Source organism: Lycorma delicatula, chromosome 3, assembly GCF_047948215.1.
Source record: "Lycorma delicatula isolate Av1 chromosome 3, ASM4794821v1, whole genome shotgun sequence".
Lineage (NCBI taxonomy): Eukaryota > Metazoa > Arthropoda > Insecta > Hemiptera > Fulgoridae > Lycorma > Lycorma delicatula.
Window position 1 is genome coordinate 88,214,641 of NC_134457.1, and position 24,374 is coordinate 88,239,014.

Here is a 24,374-nt window from a genome sequence, read left to right on the forward strand (position 1 = left end):
TACTGCTATTTTGAAAAAAATAAAAGACTATTCTTTTTAGAAAAGATTGCACATGATGATGTGATGTGCATGATGATATTATTTTTTTTTTTAATTGGAATAGTATAAAAATTTAACAAATTTGTAATACCGTTCATATTAAATACTTTTTGAAAAATCTGTTATGTTATTTGTAGAACATTATCAATTTAAAATTATTAAATATATTATTTAATTCTAATTAATTCTTAATTATTATTTAGTAAATTATTTAATTCATTTTGTGCCAGAAAAACTATAACTTTTCTTCTGCAGGACTTATCTGAGTTAATTCACAGTAGCCCATTTTTCAGTGGAGTTAGAGAAACAAAGCAGGTGGCAAAGTAGGTGGGAAAGCAGTTTTAAAGGGAGCTGGACTAGGTGGTTGATAGCGGTTTTGAAGGATTGGGTGAACAGGAGGGTGGGAGAGCTTGACTTATATCTCACCCAATTCTTCATGAGGCACAGGTTTTTCAACACATATTCTTTTGAGAAAAAAAAAGGAACACCCTGCATGTCTTTATTGTACGACGGCGGCAGATTCTGCTGAACACACAATCTTCAAGTGTTCGAGGTGGGAACCGGAAAGAAGGAAGTCAGTGGTGGAGATAGGCCTCTTAGATCCTGATAATATCTGCAGGTTTATGCTCAAAGGTAAAGAGGCGTGGACTGCCGTCGCTACCTACATTAGAACGGTGTTGGCACAGAAACAAGAGAGGAGGGTTTAGGGAATTAAAACTGCAGGATGCTCCTTGCATAGTCAATATCTTTGTTAGTTCAGTGTGATAACTACTAATTTAGGTTGTGTATACTTTTATTTAATATTGTTGTATACTTGTATTATTTAGGCGTTGCTGCGTGCTGTGTTTGCAGTGTTTTGTCAGTTGTTCTTGTATCATCGTGTCGGAGCATACCCAGTCCATTAATTTAGGTTGTACAAATTCTGTAACTAGTACAGATAGCTAGAGACGAGTGCTTGATAAAAAAACAAATTGTGCGTACTCTTACTGTGGTTATTGTCTTAATTTGGCAATCTAATTTAGGCTGTGTAAACCTTGTACTTATTATTGTGTGTGCTTGTATAGTTAATTTAATGTTGTTGTGCATTGCGTGTTTTACCCTGTCAGTTGCTCCAGTTTAATCATTGGAGCATAATCCTAGCGCAGTTATTATTTTATTTGAAATTCTGTTGTATTTAATAAGTTAGGTAAACTTTGTATTTTATTTTGTTGTATGATGATTTGTATAATTTTTTTGGACTAGCTGTATTAATTTTGCATTGTTGTGTTTCACGGGTATTCTGTGTCGGTTATTCACATCGTTTGTCAGAATGAGCAAACTCTTTAGGAGGCCTGCACCACCCTGAAGTAATGCCATGCAGTGGTTCCAGGGTGCATAGGATTTATTCCAATGGGTGGTATTAGTCAGTAGTTTACTGGTGGCGGTTGAATGAGACCACCAGCAGGAGTCCAACATTCCATGCGTAAATGCATTTCTACCTCCTTCCCCAAAAAAAGCCAAAAAACCCTCAGATAAACAATAAATGTGAGCATCAATAAATTTGAATAAACAAAGATAATACAAAAATAATTATAAGAAGTGGTATCTCCAACAAACTGGATCATCATAACGGTCATCCACTAGATCAAGCACATGGAATCTTTTCTTCTAAAGCACATGGAGTCAGCCTCCTAATGTTCACACTGTTATCAAGTATATTCAAAGCTAAATAATTAACATGCTTCTTCAGCCTGCATACAAATCTCAAAACTAGACATTCAACTTCTCGAACATAGGGAAGACTTGTGCAATTGGAGATCTCAGTATTCCTCACAAACCACGGTGCTTGGGTTATAGCAGTGCTTAGCAGGCACAATTTTAATTTGAAAAGAAGACCAAGCAACCAAACTTTGTTAAATACTTATTCTTCTACGTCCAAAAAGCTGCCAAACAATACATTTTCTCTTCTAGACACCTAATGATAACACTAGTAACTCTATGGGGTTGTTCTACCATGAATGACCACCCCTAAAGCCACATTGATCATCGGGTATCACTCCTTCGCTTTCCAGCACTAGCCATAATCTTCACAGGAACAGTTTCTTAAACATTTTAGTTAAAATCCATAGTAGGCTAATAGTTCCGTAGTATTTTATTCTAGAACCACTGAATGATCTCCACATTGCTGTTACGGGTTGTTTCCCAGAGTTCAGTCACAGAAGTCCATACTGGCTACAAGAAAGCCTTGTAAAGCAGAATCTTGTTGGTTATAGAAAGTTGAGATACCTTATCGAATCACACCTACATCTTTTTAAACTTAACATCAAGCAACTTCCTTTTCTCCCTTAGATGATCTCTCAAAGTTAAATGGTGATAAAGGTGAAAATCCAGATAACTTACCTTACTGGCATAAGTTATGCTGACACTGTTTAAATGAACTTCAGGGCAACCTTTTTTCTCATCATGAACATTATATGGCTGGACTTTATTGGTTTTACCTTATTCTCCATTTATGTAGCCAAAGCTGGTATCCAGTGCAAATTGTAATTTCTCCAAGGCTATATCTCTGCTACTGTTAATCACCAAGATTGCTGTGTCATCTGCAGATGGCAAACTCTTAACACTGTCTGGATTAGGTAGGTTAGCAGTATAGACCTGGACTAGAACTGGTTCCAGAACTGAGCCCTGAGGAACTGCTGAGTTAATGTTGGAAAACTTAAACATCTCTTGATTTTTAGTTAACTCATGAGAAGCGATCATCTAGACAGATGTATACGATTAAGTAATAAGATTGTGGCAGACACAATTTTAATCTGTAAAAAGACCAGGCAAACTTTGTCAAATGGTTATTTTTCTTTGTCCAAAAAGCTGCCAAACAATACCTTTAGACTGACAGTAGATTGCTGATAGTCCAATAGGCCCAACCAGTCCAAGATCTCAATCAAGGTGTCACCTGAAATGTGGGCAGTGCTGAATTGAGGAGCTGTGCCATAGCTTATTTCTTACCACAATCACAGTACCCCCATGTGCCCTGTCATCTGGATGGTTGGTTGTGTACTCTGAACAGCCTCTAATGTTCAAATAATTTCTGTTTGTAAAATGAGTTTCTGATATAAGGATGATGTCTTGCAGTTTGCAGATCAGTGTCTCCAGTTCTTCCCTTTAGTTCATTACACCATTGATATTCCATATTGCAGTTTTTAGGTAATCTCTCATCAAACAATTTTAGAAATTACCTTTGTTAGCAGACCCAGCAGGTTTCCAATCTGTTAAGCTAAGAACTCAATATTACTTGTTTGTTAGCTTCTCAAATTTATCAAGTAAAATTGAATTCTTATGATTATTTCCAATCACTGCTTCAGCAAAGAATCAGGAATGAGGATTGAAATGTTTATTGAGAGTGTCACTATTATTCGGATTTCTAGTGGTCCTCTGTTCTAAAGATGGGAATTCTCCATGGTCTAGGTTGTGGGATTTGTCTCTCAAACCCTGGGATCTCATGAAAATGTTCATCGAAGCGTAACTAAACCTCTTTTTCTCTTTTCTTTCTAGGATCTCTTTATAAACATTGCAACTTTTATAGTTTACAGAGTGATCCTCATGGCATAAAGCACAAATTGCCGAAGTACTTCTTTCTGTCTTCTGGCAGTCAGTGGTCCTTTGTCTTCCTGCGCACTTCACACAGCAGTATGGTCTTGTGCAGTTATTTCTAGTGTGACCATACTGCTGATACCTCATGCATTGTATCAATCCTGGAGTTCTCTTTGGGGTTTCAAATCTAACATAACAGTTAGCTATGTACTTTATTCCGAACACATTCCTATTATTATCCTTAGGTTCCAGGTTCATGAAAAAAGTGGCCAATGGCTCTTTTGTTACTCAGTGGCAAACGTTTAGAATACTCCAAACATTGTGCCCCTGACTTTCAATTACCTTCTGTACAGCAGTAAGTGGAATCAAATGATGAAGATTCTTTAACACCACCAGAAATACCCTCTCATCTTGTGAAGGTATGTCCTATTAAGTTATTTTCTCAAACCATGCGAATTATTTTCTTGTAGCTCGCAATATTATTCAACAGAAGTCGAAGTTGTTTATTATTCATACATTGTATTCTGTCTTGTCCATCACAGATTCCAAAAACTCATATAGCTTCGTAATATCTGAAATACCATATAGTACTATTTGAGGAGATTTAACTTCTTTTTCTTGTGGAACAGTACTGTTGATCTCCTCCATCAGTAGATGATCAAATCAATTTGAAAGCAGTATGTCATTTTCAGGAATTGTGTTAGTTCTGTTAATGTGCATATTACCGGTACTGTTTACCATGGCAGTTTGATCGTAATGGAGTTTATATCATAATCGATACTACTTGGAGGAACCACTCATTTCTATGGTCTCATCAACTTCTTTTGATGACTTCCACGGATATTTTTTGGTAATGGACCATGCTTTCTGTTATCTAATAACTCTTACAGAAACAGCTGATTTTTTTTACTAGGATTTAAACCTCAGAACTTTTGACTTTGAAAATTATTTGCTAAACAGCTGATTAGTGATAATTTTTCCATCAGCAATGTATTTGGTTGAAAGGTTAAGCCAGTTTTTTTTTCACTCTTTTTGTTAGTTATGTTTTTGTTGTTATCTTCTGATTGGATTAACTGATTTTTATGAAATTTTGTGCGATCTATAAGTATGGGTCAATGAAGCGGGCCTTGCCAAGTAAGTTATGTAACTCTTTGCTATTTAGTGGTGGATTTTTTATTTTTATTTTGAAAATATGATTAACAGTTTTAATCAAAATCAGTATGATTAGAATTATCTATAAGCTTAAAGCAAAATAACATTCAATTATCATGATTAAATTGTTATGATATTTAATTATCATGATGAAATAGGGAAATAGGGTTTTTCCAGTTCATGTTCACAAGCTATGAAAATTAAAATTTTCAAATTATGGGTTGTAGTCTTATTTTTAATTAATTTACTTGTAAATTGTTCCTTCCATGTTTGAATAGACTATTACACATTTTCTCTATTATAACAATCAGAAATTTTTACATATCAGCCTTTATTAATATCCTATGTTAATGCTAAGTGATATATTGTAAAAATATTGTAATCAGCTCATCAGGTTTGTGAAAATAATTGTCTAATTTAGAATATAGTATATTAGATAATTTAAAAAACTGATTTACATATGTTTATTTAATTGAAATGCATTTCCTTTTGTTTTAAGAGTTGTAAGTATTGAATCTAATTTATTTAGATTAAATTTGTTTTTAATTCATTTCTTTTACTTCCTTTGAAATATAAAGTGAAAATGAATATTTCATTGAATTAATAATTTCTGTTATGAAAGAAAAAATGAACAATCATACCTAATTCATAATTTGGTGGCATTTTGCTCTACATCTCACTCATTATGTAAAAATTTCCTTTTTAATGCTAAATGTACTGTTTTTTTTTTCATGTATAAGAAGAATTATTTTATTGTATACATTCTTCAGTTATACAATTACAAATGCTTGTTGTATGTTACATAATAATAATGTTAATTTACATACAACATTTCTTGAGAATAGTTAAAATATTTTCCTAGGCATTTTTTTAAGCTAGTTGATTCAGTACTTGACAAAATCTTGTTTGTTTTATTTTTATTGTATTATTTATGAAAAGATGCATATCAGTTATTTATCAATGATTACCATTTTCATAAAAGAAAATTTATTTTATGTCTTTTTAAATAAAAGATACTTTGTATTTTTTAAATTGATGTTGATGTCATTGCTATTTTTATATGATAAATATTCAGATAACATACATACCTCTATGCTTATAACTATTTGATCCTAAGTTTCGATGTGGAATACCAAGTCTGTGGGCTGATGGTTTCCTGTCAAGAAATGTTGTTGTTATTGTTCCTCTGTACATCTGAAGTAAACAAAACATATTTCATTTACTTAATGTAAATTCTTTATTATCTTAATTTTTCCTAATTTTATCAATAATATCAATAAGCCTAATATTATTTTAAAATTTCTATTTTATTTCATATTCATTAGAAATACTAAAAACAATTATTTTATGTTTAGTTGAATTTTAATTTTGTATTTATAAACTGTCAACACTTAGCAAATGATGGTATCTCTAAATTTTGAAAGTCTTTACACTAGTGGATTGTCAATATATGTGTCATATTTCTTAAACTTCTGTAATAGTAAAAGAAGAAAATGTTCATAAAATATTTGCAAAATGATTTCATTCAAAATCCAAGGCAAGATGTCTATTTTTTAAGTGTGGATCTTATAAACAACATAAACTTATACAGATAAACCTAATTAATAAAAATCTGATGTTAGAGTTAAGGAAGATGTTAAGTAAATGTTATGGAGTGGATTGTTATATGAAAGTGAAGCATGGATGTTAAGGAAAATAGAGAGTGACTGGATTGAGGCTTTTGTGTTGTGGATATGCAGAAGGATGGAGAAAGTAACACAGACAGAAAAGTGAGGAATGAGAAAATAATGCACATGATTAAAGAAGAAAGAACACTTATGCAGAGAGTACATAAAAGAAAAGGAAACTGGTTTGAACACATAGTTAATGGAAGTGGACAACTGCATTGGCAGGTTCTATAGAAGGAGAAAGGAAGCAAGGAAGAAGAGGGATGAGATTATTAAATGTAGATTAGGTTGGAAGCTACATTAGTAGAACTTTAGCTATTGGTGAGAGGCTGCTCCAAAACACAGTGACCCATTTAGAATCATGGTGTAAAACGACTGGATCACATTTTCTTCAGAGAATATGTTGAGAGAATAATGTTGATCCTCAATTGTTTGTACATGGTAAACCAGTTGAAGCATGCTCGTAGGTTAGATTTTTGGGATTGCGGTTTGACCAACAACTAACATAAGTAACACACTTAAAAGGAGCTGAAGGTAAAATCTCTACTAATGTTAGATATGCTGAGAGTTCCATCTAATACTTGTTTGGGAGCTGATCGAGTATGCATAACGCACTTCTACCAAGCTCTGATCTGTACTTGTGTAGACTATAGGTGCATGGTTTATTTCTCCACACGGACTCCTGCTTTAAAGATGCTTGATGCAGTCCATCATTCATTTATCCATCTTGCTGCAGGTGTGTTTTGTAAGACTACTAGTGGACAGTGGTGAGCCATCTCTGTGGAATAGATGATACCAAATGATATGCTCCTACATATCTTGCATTAAAGTGCAACCAAAGCATCCTACCTTTGATGTGGTATTCTCCAACCAACATGTTAAATCAATATGAGGAATGGCCAAGATCTACTGCTTTGCTAGCCATCAAACCTCATTGGTTTTTTTGCTTCTAAATATACAATTAACTCCTGTTACTCAACGTTATTACCCCCCTTGGCGGCCTTTCCTCATGAATTATTGCTTTACTCATGGTTGCTATCAAAAACGGACATGAATCTAGTTACCTTATGAAAAATGTTTTTTAATATTGTAAATAACATGAATCCTGTTGCTGTAATTTATACAGACAGTTCTATAGACACAATGATTCTGTTGGTTGTGCTTTTCTGGTTGCCAATAGAATATACATGGCCTTCTCAGCACTGACAGTGTTTTTGTTACGGAGCTGAATGCTATTAACAAGGCCTTAAACATACTTAGCCCAATATTCCAACACATACTAATCTGTTCAGACTCCGTGAGTGTCTTGCAGAAGATTAGTGACATATACTCCAGACACCCTGTTGTCTGTGATATACAGTCTGGTATCTCTAAATGACTCAGCGTAACACAACTGTGAGCTTCTACTGTATTCCTAGTCATATTGAAATTTCAGGCAGTGAGCAAACTGATCGTGTGACAAAAGAGGCCTATTTGCAGCCTTTTTTCACTAATCATTTTGTTTTGAACGATCTTGTCTGCTTTCTGAAAGGAAGGTTCATGATGAGTAGCTATCATGCTACTCATGATAGCTATCAAGCTATCATTAATAATAAACTCTGTCCAGTTAAGAACTCTGTGTCCTCATGAAGCTACATGCAGGAATAACTGTTGAGAGGAGATTATTATTTAACATTTGTGAATAGGGCACACTAAACTTACACGTGGACACCTCATGAATCAGACCATAGTGCCCATCTGTGTACTGCGACTGCTAACTAACAATACACCAGAACCTTGTAGACTGCGTTTATTATGCGGCATTGTGTCAGAAGTTTAAACTAGGGGCTAACATCCAAAATTTCTTGGGCAACAATGCATCAGTGTTATCAGATGTCTTACGATTTTTTAAGGCCATGCATCATATATTTGATTAAAACAATACGTTTTAGCCTTTTGGTGAATGGCAATTTTATTGCTTTATGTTAGATTTTTAATATTGTTATTTTGATTTTATTTCACACTTAGCAAACCGCATCAACGTTTTTACATCTTTTTAATTTTTAAGGTAAATTTTAATTGTTAATTTTGAATCATTTACTTTAGTAATTTTATATCTGGGTGCTGATAACGACACCTCGTGTGCCCAGTAAAAAAAAATTGGGAGAGATTTGAATTGAGACAGCAGTGGCAGCATAGGGACCTGCCACCAGACAGAACACCAGAAGACCTGTCATAAATAGATTGATGATTACTTATAGAGAAAGGGATTGAAGATGAGAAAAGATGAATGTAACCAGACTAGTTTATATCAACTGAAAACTTTTATCTTGAAACACACGAAGTGAAGTATAATTTCCTGAAAGGTAGGTGTAAACTAAACAAAAATTAAAATCCTAATTTAATGAAAAATATAAAAATATTCTATTTTTTAATACAGAATTAAAAAGTGATCATTAGTTTGCAGTAATTTTTTTATTTATTTTGTTAGTAAAATGCTTTATAGAACAAGCACTACCATTATGACAATAAGCATTAAGGAAGTGGAAAGAAAATTGCATTAATACAAAATGAAAAGGAACATTATTTTAAATTAACTATATTTTGTTATATTAATCATCTATATTTTAGCTGTGGAATGGTTTAATGTATACAAGTCAATTTATGTTATCAATGATAACATTTAAGCAGGGTGTTTAGGAGAAAGTTTGAAAATGTCCTCAGAGGCAACAAAAACTATCAGAATTATTGTTTACAGATTTAAAAGAACACTAATGAGATAATTTATTGTTAAATTAATATATTATTTAGTTAAAGTAGGGAACATTTAATTTAAGAATTTTGGCATTCAAGGTAGGGTAAGTGTAGAAATTTCTGGAAGAAAAATCAATTTTACAGAAAAAAGTGTCTCTTATTATTATTGATAAGTATAAAGATGATATAAATAATGATAATGAACTGAAAGTTTACTTTCAGAACTGGAATTATGGCAGCAAAATTTCAAAACAATCGCAAACAGTTAGAAATGAAACATAATTTAAATGAATGTAAGGCCTTACTCTAAATACAAACATATTATTGAGAATGTTTCCAAATTGTACTGTAATAGCCAGATAAGTAAGTAATGCAAAGAAGTTTTATGAGAAAAATTATTTGTTGATAAAATAACACTTAAGAAAATTTACTAATGATTCTAGATTTACAATTTGAAAAAAGTGAAATATTTATTATTATTTTAATGTTAACAAATTTGGACTAAATCTTATCTCTGTTAATATCTTAAATATTTATCCATTATTAATACTTACATCAGAATGTGAAGGTAAAAATGATTTTGAATTAGATTAAATGCTTGGTAAGTACAGAAGCTGTTTTAAAAATTTATTTTCTATTTTGTTTTTATTTACCTTTTTAGGGCCATGTGATGCTGGTACATTAACAGTTGCTCCATGATAAGGGACTTTTACAGAACCTCTCTGGTAAGTATGATACACCTGTCTAACTTCTTGTGGTTTTACAGAATTAGACTGCATCTGTTGACTGTACTGTGAAGTATCATAATTGTAATTTCTTGATATGTGCCGGTGTCTGCCATGATTGTGACTGGAAAAATAATAACAAGTTAATCCTGTAAAAATAATATATTTTTTTGTTACTTTTTAATTTATTGAACTTAAAAAAGAAGTTATAAAAAATGCATTTTTATAAAAAAATATCTTATATAGATATTAAACTTATTTAAATGTGACTTTTATTGCATAAATCTGATAGACCCATTAATAATGAATTTCATCAAAAAGTTTTTTTTTATTCTTACTGTCTTATTGCTTACAATACAAAATCCTAAAAAAATATCTAAGTTATAAAATAAGTTATTAGATAAATTTCAGCATATTTGGAAAGTGCTGAATTTCTGGTCTAGCTTGGAAATTTTTGTTTATAAAATTTCTTAACCATTTTCCTAAGTAATCTTTTTTACTCCAAAATAATTGTAATTAAAAAAAAATTAAACAAATTGCAAAAATTTTATACAGTGATGCTTATTGAAATATGTATCGTATAAAGAAGATATTAAAAAATAATAAGAAATTAAAAAAAAAAACAAAATAAAACATTGCTACTGATTTGATCATGGTAAACCACTGAAATCAGTACCTTGTTCAGTCATAAAATTTGTTTATTTTTCTTTAAAAAATAATTTAAAAAAGTCAAATTTAATAAAAAAATTTTAATTTTAATTATAAAAATTGTTAATTGTATATGGGTTGTTCTGATTAATTCATCATGTAAGTGTTGTTGACAGAAAAAAAACATTCTTCTGTCTTTAGTTTTGGACAGGCTTATTAGAAATCTATTAAACATATTATTGCACTCACAAGGGCTAGTTTTTAAAAAGTATGTTTAAGTAATACTTCAAAATAGAAAACATGAACTTTTGTCTCAGCTAATTTGGAAAAACTGCTCCATCCACTTGATGAGAGACAATATTCATTATCCTCAACACATGTACAGCCAAAATATTTATTTCTTTAAAATAGAAGTAATAAAATAATTTCATTAAGAATGAAATAAGTGTTTCTATAGCCCAATATACCCTAATTACCCAAAATTAAAATAAATATTTTATTTTGTGTAGTTAATAAACATTTGTTTAGACAAATAATAAAGATTTCATTATGAGTACAAATGTGTTGTAAATAATTGCAGTTAATATTTAATAACTAATATTTTATAAATAATTTTATTGGGTAAGCTTATCAGCTCCTGGTTAAGTTTTTATACAGCCACTGCATAAGAAATATTCATAGACCTTAGACAGAACTATTCCCATCAAAGCACACAAAATATCAATAATGCAGTAAGAAGTCCTCCCATATTCAAGATAAAACCTAAAAGGTATTTTGGGAAAGAAGAATTGTAAATAAAGAATGTAATGGATAGCAAGAGACAGTTAACTTATTGAAGAATCATAAAAAAGATGATTAAAATTCACATTTTCTTGGAAGTTTGGGTATCTTTACTCAAGCAAGCAAATGTTTATTAATGATCAGCTTAATTTTCCATAACAATTTTTTTTTGTAGGTACTAAAGGACTAGTCAAAAACTGACTGAGATTTCCCTAAGAAAAAGACTTATCTGTACCCAAAATTTATGGCATATGTTGAATCTAAATGATTATAAATCATTCAACCATATCTTCCACTGAAATATTTCATTTATGAAATAAAAAATTGTAACCTATTTTTTTTTCATCTTTTATTGCATTATGTTTTATGATGGTCATAAATTTACTGGTATGAGTGTGTTCACTCACAGATACACATATGTAAATATATTTTTGAAATGGTAAGATACTAACATGATTTTTAGTAAATACCCAGTTAGAAAAAGACTACCTGGAAAATCTTGACAACTGCTGGATAATACCAAGAAGTATTTAAAAAGCTTGGAGAGAACAGACACCTGGAGGAAGTTGCTAGAGTCAAAAGAAGATGGAGACACTAGAGCAGGTGACTTCTGCATGGATGATATGATTGCCATATTTAAGTAGGTTGAAATCGATTCAGGGATGTTAAAAACATAATAATCTTCAAAATATCAACATAAAAAATGCTTTACTGTAAGTCTAGGTAACTAAATCAGCCTCATTTCATTTTTATCTTAACTAATTGTATTGAATGATGATGAAGTAATCGTGAATTATCTGTTATTTGACAACTGTAAAATAAATAAATTATTAATAGTTAATGTTACTGCATACCTTACTGGAAAACCAAAGAGAATATTTATATGCCTTTAAAATATTTTACAGCACTTGTACTTTTTGTGTAATTTAATCATACTAATATATAAATCTAAAAGTTTGTTATTCAATCGAGCAAAAACTACTGCACTGAATTTCTTTTATTTTCTTTCTTTTTTATAGAGAGACATATAGGCTAGAAAAAAACAGAATATTATGGGTTACTTTTTTAAAAAAATATTCAGTTTGTGAAACATGTTAATCTCTTTATTCTGTAAGCACTACTGCACTGATTTTGGTGAATGTTCTTTTATTTTCTTTCTTTTTTTATAATCTACATTGTTATGAGTATGCACGTAAAGCCTACTAACAGCTAGTTTTAAATATACATATATGTAAATAAAACCATAGCCTTATGGATCTCAAATAGATGTGACATTGCTAACTGGATAAAATTCTCATTTATGATAAGATAGTATTTCTGTTGCCATTAAGAAAAATTTCTGGATATTTTATTGGGTAAAGAATTATCCTGGGATAAACAGATTTATCATAGTTACATATATTCCATATGAAGAATAATTTTAGAACTGCCTCAATAGGTCAGAGGTTTTCAAGATACAAAAATAAGCTATCAAATCATTTTTTAGTGCCCTTTAAGTGTGAATCATGTAATCAATATTTAGAAAATTTTAAATGTTTACTTATTATTAGGTTAATATGTATAAACATTTTAACAAAGATTGCAAATTTTTGCTAAAAGAAATAAGTCATTTGTTCTTAAAAAATAATTATTCACCTTTATCAAACCAGACAAAAGAACTGTTTTCATGTATTTTAACACAATACTTCAGCTTACGAGAAGTGGCCTTCAGTTGTCATTTTTAATAAATTACTGAAAGCATTTTTAAAAATTTTCCCACCAATTTATTTAAAATGCAATTATAAGATTTTGTTTTACAAAAGTAATATTACTTTGTTGATAAATTTTTAAATAATATTAATACAGTTTTAAAAACTATGAATTTTTCACATCTTATTCAACAAGTACATAATAAATATGTGGTCAAATAATTTTAATTCCTTCTGAATTGTGATTTATTTAGTTATTTTTTATTTTTAGTTCTTCATGTATTTATTTTAATATTATTTCATGTCTTTGTATTTAAATTATTAATGACACTCTAATTACATTTATTTTCTCTTTTATTGCTAATTGTGTATTTTGTGATTCTACTCTGATCAGGGTGTAAGCTTAATTTTCCTTGATCCATCTAGGGAAATTGTGTGGCAGTTCCTTTATTTTTACGTACAAGGAAGTGTTGTAATCACGAAAAATTTCGATTTTCAGATTTCAGTAGAAATATCCATTTAGACCATCCCTGAATCCATTTTGACTAGTTTCAGTGTGATGTCTGTACGTACATGCATATGTATGTATCTTGCATAACTCAATAACGATTAGTTGTACGATGTTGAAATTTAGATTTAGGACTGTTGTAATATCTAATTGTGCACCTCCCCTTTTGATTGCAATCGACTGGACCAAAAGTGTCCAAAAAAGCCCAAAATCAAATAACATTTGGATTTTAAACTTTTTCTTAACTGCAGTAATAAGCCCTCATTGAGAGCTTTTTAACAATATATCATACTTATTTTCATTGATTCCAGAGTTATAGCCAAATAAAAATGTTAATTAATGTAATATTTTGATCTTACAAGGGGAAGACACATAGGTTTGAACAGACTTCATCTCCTTTTCTTTTTTTAACTTTTTTCTTTTAATTTAAATATATTGATTTATTAAAATTATTAACCTCAGATTGTAAAAAAAAAATTACGATAAATAACTAAATAACAATAAAAAAAAAATATGAAAAAATATCAGAAGTTAATAATGAAATAAAATTTTATGTATTTTTAATTTAAAAAATATTGTATGTGTAATTTAATAGGCATACAAGGAAGTCATGTGGTGTTCATATCAGATTTGTATTAATGAAGAAGCATACCTACCTGTTTCTGACATAATCTATATAATGTAAATTTGTGTATTGTTCAAATTATTTACAGTTGTGCAATTTTATAGCACTGTAAAGCAGCTATTCTCTTTTCTAATTGTCAACTGAGAAAATATGTTTCAGCAGAAAAGATTACTGTCTTTACAGAGAATCAAAACAGTATTTTTTTTTGTTTTTTTTTGTTTAGATCAATCATTGGAACAAATTAATTTCTGTGGAAAAATACTATTACCATAACAATGTTCTATAACGTTGTTGTACATTAGTACATTATTATGTACCAATCGGAATAAAAAATTTCTTTTCTAAATCTGTTAATTTATATACTGTTTTTAGCATGGTATTGTTTTATTTTGTTCATAAGTATATTAGATAATTTTATTATTTTTTTTAGTGTATGTTTTTCTTTTATTACTAAGAAATCTTTGAGAGAATTTTCAATTTAAATATAAGATTCAGTTTGATTATGAGATTGCATTAAGCCAAACATTTTTATTTTAATAGCCAATTATATTTCTGATTGAACCATTAAGTATTTTTTCTAGTGTATGTCTAGCCAGTTGATAATATTTTCTTTATTAAGTTTTTCAGATAAGGCACCATTAGTAAAATATAATTATTATAAATATAATATTTTACCTACAGCTTACCAATATATTATTTGATTTCGTCAAACGTTTTCGGCTATTCTTCCATCTTCAGGAGGAATTTATAATAATTTAGAATTAAAATATATAAAAAATATAAAATTCACAAGATAAATTTGTTAAACTGATCATAATAAGATAAAAATTTTAAAATGTTAAAGTCATAAGTTAAATTAAAATATTATGTCTGTTTTGTGAGTGTCTCAATTGTTATCTTGTAAATTTCATATTTTTTATATATTTTAATTCTTAATTATTATAAATTCCTCCTGAAGATGGCAGAATAGTTGAAAACATTTGAGGAAATCAAATAATATATTGGTAAGCTGTTTTTAATATTTTTTTATTATAATTTTTTTTTTCAGTGATTGTTAAAAAAATGAAATTATTTATTATTATTATTATTATTTGCAAGCAAGATTAGTTATTTCAGTTTTTTTATTTCAGCATTGATAAAAATGTACTTGAACAAAAAGTACTTCCTTCTGAGTCAGTTGAGTAGATTTATTAATTCAAGTATACTATGAAATGTAAAAGTCAATAAGTAAAATTTCCATTGATGTTTCAATTTGACACACAGTTCTCAGGTTATTAAATTATTAATGACAAATGTATGATATATCTTTTTTTTTATCTATGTATACTTTGTAAATAAACAGTATTAGAAGAAGAAATAAAGAGAACATGGATAAAAATAATTACAAGGAGAATAAAAGTTATTAGGATTAATTATGTTAAAACAATGGAAGGAAGTTAGAAACCTTTCTTCCTAATCTATGGTTATCAATTGTAAACCACAGATAACTGGGGAATACAGTGACAAAGAATTGGAACAGTGTAATAGAAATCAATACAAGAACAGCAGTGAGAAAAGAAGCTTTTAACAGGAACAAATGATTACTCTTCAGCTACATGGATTAGAGTTGAGGAAAGGACTGGCAAATGCTATGCAGAATGTTTTGTGTATGAATATTAAAAAAGAAACAGAAGGGTAAGATTAAAGCATTTGAGATGAGGGTATATAGGAAATGAAATGAAAAAGTATTTAGCATGATCATAAACAAAGCAATTTTTTTTAGCTTCTGGGACCACCGTTAGGTATTGTTTCAGAGGACGAGTTGAAATGACAAATTTTGTAGAGTGTGAAAATGTCATGCCTGACAGAGATTTGGACTTGGGACCTGTGGATGAAAGGCTGAAATGCTACCTCTTGTGCTATGAAGGCCGGCATCACAAACAAAGCAGTCACACATGTATCTAGAGGAGGAAAGAAAATTAGAATAGACTCATTCTGACTTGGAAACAATTATAAATCATTACTCTGAAGATTGTAACAGTCTTTATAGGATAAGAACAGTTGGATACAATATTAATACAGGGACTTGCAGCTCAAAAGAATACCATACATTATCTAATATAAAAACTGTTTTAACTGTCTAATTTTTTTTTTATGAATATGTTACCCTGCCCATGTAAAGGCATTGATTACAATAAATTATTTTATGACAGAAGAGTATATTAATTTTTTACTTTAAATTATCTATCAAAGTCATTTCACAGCATCATTGGTGTATTTGTTATATTTATAAGTGACAATATATTCGGTGTAGTGGAGAGGAAATCACTTTACCCTTAGTTTCCATTGTGAGCCTGGCAAAGGATGTTTGCTATTGTTGAGAGTAGTTAGACCATTCTGTAGTAATTCTTATTTACATCAAGCTGACCATGAAGGAAATTGGCTGAAGCACCATGCGCATCTTATTGTAAAACAATTTTTTTTTGTAAAAAATTAAAATTACTAGAAAAAATAATATCTCTAATTAAATCAGAGTAATATAATTTTTAAATATTATAATTTAAAATTTAAAATTATAAAAAAAGTTGGTTATCTACATTATACTTGTACATCTAATCAATAGCAAATGGTAAATCTTCTATTCTGTTCTGATCAGTACATAATAATACATTACGTAGATGCGTAATACATCCATGCTATTTCATGGATAAAGAATGAACAAAACCATCCAGTATTTGCCTGGATGGATCAAGGGAAACCATGTTAATACTTTGATTAGAGCAGTATCACAGAATACAAAATTAATTATGATATAAAAATAAATGTAATTAAAGTCCACATTAATTATTTAAACTATAAACAAATGAAATAACAAAATTTGAAATTTTTGTTTATGATTAACTTACTGCATACCGTCGAAACTTATGCGTGGGAATATGAATGGAAATTTTGTATCGTGTGAAAAACGCCATTCCTGATCGAGATTTGAATCTGGAACCTTCCTGATGAAAGGCTGAGGATTTTACCACTCCGCAAAGGAAATCGGCGGACTGGTATTTTTCTTATAGAAGTAATTTTATTTTATATCTCAGTTTTTATAACTATTAAATTAATGCTGAATTATTTATGTTTCCAGTTTTCATAACTGTTGTTATTGAAGAATAGTCAGTGCTTTAAAAGATATTCAAAGTAAAGTCCTATTTACCGAACCCCGTTCAACCGCCTCTACTACGCGTTTAACCGTTCTTCGTTGATGACTGAATTCTTATAATTCAGGGTATGATCATTTGTAAAAACTTTAACTATATTGTAATATAAAAATTTAATTAATCATTACATCCTATTACGTTAAAACCTCCGTTTACAACTTAGTTGTAGCATACGATGCCATTCAACATTAAAAAATTACAAGCATTTGAAAACTATGCTATCAGAAGATTGCAGAAATTTTGTAAATAAAAGATAAATTCCAGTTAATGAAAAAAGTTGTAATACTTTCCTGGCGTTATTTATTTATTCTTATATAGTGGAAAAATAATGATACATGAAAATAAACCAAAATTAGTTTAAAAAGATTTAAAAAAGTCGATATTTTAAAAATGTTATCAGCTCCCCCATCACCAATATTGCCCACAAAGTATTTATTTGGTTCACTTGCAATACGACTACGCCTAAGAAACATAGCAAAAAATTCGGTTAAAAAATATTCAATAAATACATTTTTTTCGATTTTCGGAGAAGGGGAATCTTGGGGAAAATTAAAAAAAAAATAAGATAAACATACACGCATATACTGAACTTAAGTGGGATTATGTTTGCAAAGTTTTGAGGAAATTAACCCTGAAAAACTATCTACCTAACCCCTGAGATATTAACCCAAATATTTTACTGACAAATTGCCCCATTTACACCAGTCTCTGTGCTAGATTTCATCAAAATTTGTTTTTTCCAGTCAGAAGTTATGAAACTTCAAACACGCCAACACACTTACGTACGTACAATACATACTAACATTATTTCCTCCACTTTATTTTGTTTTTTAGTATCCCTGGGTCCATGAAACATCGAGAAATACAAAAAAAGCCCGTACCCTATTTTTGACCGATTACTATACTTACCTTCTTGCAACAAAGCTCTAGATCTATGATGCCAGGAAAGTAAAACTGGAAATAGGATTTACGAAATGATTTAAAGGAAGCAGTTGTAAAGGGAAGCCACCGCGCTACTAGATACGGACGATAAAAATAAATGAGTGTACAGCGATAAGGTATTTAACGATATATTACGAATGACAATGAAATTACTGCGATAAGTACAAATTATGTATAATGAGAACGAAGACTATGAAAGAAAATTAAAAGAAACTGAAGTACATCATTCGAGAAAAAAATTATTTTTATGTTTTGCGTTACTTGGAACAGAAACCTAATAGAACTTTGGTGTCAGAAAACTTAAATAATAAACCACGCAGCTAACTGTTACAGAAGAAAACAAACAAAAGAGATCACATATATTTTTAAACAGAAATTTACCCATGACTAGGATTAATTTACTGTTAGTATGTACTAGTAGTTGTTTTACTTATTTTAAGGTCAAAATACGACCGATTGAAAAACTATTTAAACTGTCTCAACCCAACAAATAGTAGCTTTTAATTAAATGCATTTCTCATGGTTATAAGTAGGTTAAAATTATTCGTAATGTTTTTTGTTACATGTATTAAAATGTAATGTTAGTTAATGTATAATACCTTATACATTGCTATTGTCGTTGTAATAATTCTCATAAAACTCTAAAAACTAAAACTTTAAATAACTTTAAAAATAGAACTTTAAAAAAAATAACTCCGGTTTAATCGACTTTTTCGTTTAACCGACTATCCGTCTGTCCCGACTTACGATTAACTAGGGATTTTTCTGAACATGCCTTTTTCTAAGTAATTATTAAAATAAACAACTACTACTAACAGTAGTAGCCGTAAAAGTCTTCTTTTTTTGTAACTAATACAATAGCGTTTTATCTAAAAAAAATATATATTTTTTGTAGAGAAAGTTTTTGAAAAAAAATTTTTAAGTGAGGAGTAGTTGACCGAATTATTAAAAATGTTACAACAAAATTTGACCAAAATTTATGAATCTTTACTTTTCCATCAAAGTAAAAAAAAAAAATTGTGGCGGGGGTGTAACATTTATTTACCCGGGTATTTACCACTATTTTAAAATTTTAATTTTTGTGAGAGCATCGTAGGAACTTGAAATTATGTACAACGGTAGTACTGTATGAGTTACCTGCAGTATTGAAATTTTAAATCAACCGAATTTAGGACATCCGGTCGGTTTACCACATCTCAGGAGAATGAGATGTTTTTATATGCTGCAGAATTTTCATTTCAAATTTTGTGTGGGAAATTCATCATATAAAGTAAAGTAGTATAATTTATGGGCTAAAAAAAATTATCAGTAATGTTAACTCTAACAGTTAAAATATATCAGAAGATTTTTTGATATAAATACATGTTTTTCTTAAAATTAAATTTTGTTAAAAATATTGATAAAACAAATCTAGGAAATATTTACAAAAAATAATTTGTCAACTTATTTATTTTTTCTTTTCATGTATGTATAGCCGCTTCCGCGTATATATCTGCTTCATCAGCGCATATGTGTGAAAATTAGATTAAAAACATAATTAGATCGTTTTTGATGTAAATAGATATGTTTACCATCTTGGTAATTTTTCGCACAACGACAGCCAATTTTTTTCAATTTTTTTAAACTAAATCTATGGGTATTTGGAGATATTTACAGAGAAATTATAAATATAATCTAACCAAACTTAACCTACGCTCGCTACTCAAAGTTAGCTAGCGAAGCGAGGGTAAGTTAGATTTGGTTCGAAATTTATAATTATAAGCATAATGCTTATATTGGACCACTCTCGGGTACAAAGTTTGGTTAGATTATATTCATAATTTCTCTGCAAATACCTCCAAATACCCACTGATTTGGAAGAATAAATTTAAAAAAGTGGCCGTCGGATTCCGAAAAAGAACACCATCTCAGTCAGTGATAAAATAAATTAAAACTATATTTAATTAAAATGTTTATACTTCCAGCTCGATGATGCAAAGATCTCTGTGAAAGCGCTAAATAATTATGAAAATAAAATAAATTAATCGGTAAGAAAGTAGAAAAAATAATTTTTATAAATAATAAAAATATTGTTTATGTATATTATTTTTTTTGTTTCGAAAAGAGGAGAAGAACCCTTAAATCTCCGTAACGGAATGATGGCGTCTCGGCCTTTCATCCGAGGGTCTCGGGTTTGAATCCCGGTCGGGCATGACAATTTTTATTCGCTACAACACTCTATCATTCCCATATTGCCACATACAAGCTTCAAAGTTTTTGATGAATTAATTTTATGCTTGATGAATTAATTATTCATAAAACAAAAATTTTAAAATAAAACAGATAAGATGTAGTCAAAGTTCATAAAAAAAAGAAAAAAAAAAGTTAGAGTTACATGAAAATCGGTTGACTAGTTCTCGAGTTACAAAATATTGAACACAATAAAGAAGCGCTATTAATATTTTGCTCTGGTTTTCATATTTTGTCTTTTTTTTTAACTTTAATACAGATTAGGAATATGATACAATGTATTTAAAAATTCATTTTATTGTTGTTTAATATAAAACTGTACTAAGCAGATAGTATATTAAATCATAATTACAAAACAAAGTGGATTCAAATTTTGTTGGATAGAATTGTTAGCTGTAGTGTTTTTCTCTTTGTCTAACTTTGTCTAACGTAAGAGTTCGCAGGTTAACCTACGTAGTAGACGCACAGTTGTTATTGTATTGTCCTTGAAGTCAGTATCAAGGGTGATTCTTCTACGCTTTTAGTGTGGCTAGTAATCTTTTTTTTTGCTTTTACTGAACCTCTTTTTTATAATGTAGTTATATTTTTATTCAGTGGTGTATTTTTAACGAGTTAATTTGTACTTAAAAGGAAAGTGATTAATATAATAATGAAAATGTATGTACGCACACACATAGCAAATGTATGTACTCAATATTAGTTTAGCCTAAAAACTGTCGCTCTTTTATTTGCTTCATTTCATCTTTTTATCGTAAGTAACTTCTCTAATCATTTAAAGTGATCAGATTTGTTTAGATTCTTATTTTTGTGGTGTTAAGAAGCTATTATTGTTATTACTAATTGTAACATAAAGAAGTGTTTTGATTAAGAAGTATTTAAAGGAAAAAATCAGTTAATTACAAAAATATATTTATTCGTTATGTGAAAATGTGTATTAATTTAGCGATAATTCGTAACTGATCTGTTTCTGAAAGTTTAATCATATCACGTAAATATTATTTTTATCGGTTAGTTGTTTGGATAGGTTATGATGTTTCATTTAAAGGTAGGTCGGGTTAACAGCAGCGTTCTTTTTATTAAGTTTTTTTGTTGGTTTGGCATCAATTGTTAAATGTATTTGAAAAATAACACGATGCATTTCTCTGCTTGTGCTTTGGACTTAATTTATTTTCTACCATCGTATAATTCATCATGTTACGATCGAAGGTATTTTCATCCTACAAATTTTTAATTTCTTGTTCTCCTTTTATATTGTATTGAAAAACCTTGTTTAGAATTATTTTATAAAAAAAATGAAGTAATGTACAGCAACTGCTGACAGTGAAATATATATTTTATAACGTTATCCTAGGTCGGTTGTTTTAGGGCATATATATGTTATGATAAATAATCTATGTGTCAAGTTTGTAGGGGTTAACAGACTAGTTTCACGCTACTCCCTACTGCGAATATATATATATATATATTTTTTTTTTTTTGAAGGTTATATATTATGTTTTAGACATAATTGACACTACTTGTATTTATTTATTAGCGGTGTCAAAGGGATGCAACAAGATAATTAAAACATTAAAAGTGGTTTCCCTTCAAAAAATTAATTAAAAAAATATTTCCTTGTACGACTGTAGATTTATGATTGCGTATGGAGTTCAGTTTTAAGGTTAGACTATTTTTGTGTAACGAAATTACTGAAGTACGTGTGCGTGCAATATATGGTTACGTATGCGTGTGTACTTGCATGCACACACGCACACAGCATATTTTTATACAACTATCTTAAAGTGTCTTTTAGCGTAAATTGTGTTATCGATAAAATTCTTCATTATATTTATTTCTTTTTTATGGATCATTATTATTTAACAAAGAGTTTTTAATTTAAGTTTGTTAAATAATAGGTAGTTTATTGAATATATTTAATTATAATAAACCTTTTCATTAGTTTCTCAAATTTTCGGATATAAGCACATAAAATCTGTAAAAATTAAGTTTTCGACGTTTTGTCTGTTTAAGAATTGTTAAACCGTTGCGATTTTAATAAGATTACCTAAACATTAAAAATAAATTTTCACACAATTTATTTAAACGAAATTAAATGAGTTTTACAGAAACAATATTACTCTGTCGATAAATGTTTACTTAATGCTAATTAAAAATGTTAAAAATCCCCGAATTTTTTCATCTCATTCAATGTAGATATAAATGTGTGCGCGTATAATTAATTCTCTTTAATTATTACTGAATTATATTTTGTAGTTATTTCTACGTTCTTGGCTATATATTTATTACTGCTACAGCAGTACAGCTATAGAGGAAAGTTTAGCGAACGGCCACTCGGCGTTTTTGCAAAAGTCAATATTTCAAGACCTCATAATTAAAAAAAAGAAAACCCCCCAAAAAATTATAGAAATTCCCTGATGTATGTGCGTATGTTAGCTGTATTTTAATATATCCGGATTAACTCAACATAAATTTTTCGAAAATAATTTTAAAAAATTTTTAATTAATTAATTTTAAATTAATTATCCAGTAAAAATTCACCAAATAATCTTTACCAAATTCACTTACTTAATTTATACCAAATTCATTTTTATTTTTTTTTAATTAATTTTAAATTTTTGTGTGTGTATATATACACACACAATATATAGGGCATTCATGGCGTTTGACAAAATTAAAAATGGGGAGGTTATGATATTCGCCATTTTTAATTTGTACTTTCTCGTCTAGATAGAGCTATAGCTACAGCTTTAGAAGGGAAAGTATTGTAATCGGTCAAGTTTGGTCATATGCGATTTTCACCGGATGGAAATAACCTAAGGAACCCAAAAACCGGATGGAAATTTTCCGGATAATCAATGGTCGTATGTACGTGTGTGTGTTCGGTGTTGGCTCTACATCACCTTATGTCTCCAAAACTACTGAACCGATTTTGACCAAACTTGGTCAGATTATTCTATATATGGGGCATTGATGACATTAAATTTTCAACATAAAAGATCAAGGGGATGAGGCTGTACAGCAAGTTCACCTTCAGTATTTCAAGATTTCGCCTAATTAAGGTCATATTTTCTTAGGCACATTTATTAACAGTTAAAAATTACAATATATACAAAAAAAAATATTTTTCCAAAATCGCACCCCACCCCAAAAATAATATTTAAAGTGTAAAAAAGTAACTCGGTTGGGCCGGGTCTCGAACTTGATCGCCCGGTTGACTCGGTACTTGGTGCGTTAAGCCTCGCGGCTACACCACCTGCCGACCCTACAACAAAATTTGTTCCATGTAAGTTGTGAAAGTACGTAGCGCTTTAGTTAGAATCATTGAATTAAATAAACGAAAATAATATTATATTTAAATAAAATGACAAATATTTTAAATTAGGTTGTGTATGTATGTGTGTGTAAGCCGTGCATCAGAAAATCAGTTTTAGGATTTTTCCGGAACGTGGCTTAGCCATGTGACGGAAAATTCCTACAATTGTATTACCAGCTTTTTTTTATAGCGGTTGTAGAAAACTGATCTTTAGTGGAAGAAAGTATTTATTAGATTATTTAAAATTTTAAAGTTAAGTCAGTTTCGGATCTAAGGGAAATATTCCACATTATTTGAAAACAATTTTTGTCTCATTTCTCAAAAACTCGTCGACCAAAAAAGTTTAAATTTGATACAAATATTTGGCCATATATATATTCTAGCTTTGATCTGACTTTTGATCTCATCGAACAAGGAGACATCAAGTACGATATATATATGTTTTTTAGGAGATCAAAGGGGTCAAATCGGACCCAAATTTTGTTACTGAAAATTTTTATCTTTTCGCAATTGTATCCTAGATATTTCATAATGTCATTAATATTTAAAAACCCTATGGCGTTTAGG

General features: G+C 29.6%; 1 protein-coding gene across 1 annotated transcript in view; it reads right to left on the bottom strand.

Moving 5' to 3' along the window:
* LOC142321781 (uncharacterized) overlaps positions 1-24,374 on the bottom strand; it is a 287,603-nt gene that overhangs the window by 32,617 nt on the left and 230,612 nt on the right. Inside the window, exons 3-4 of the mRNA XM_075360157.1 lie at positions 9,815-10,010; positions 5,850-5,955 (exon numbers count right to left, since the gene is read on the bottom strand). Of these exons, the coding sequence (XP_075216272.1) occupies positions 5,850-5,955; positions 9,815-10,010 (302 nt within the window). The remainder of the gene's footprint in view (positions 1-5,849; positions 5,956-9,814; positions 10,011-24,374) is intronic.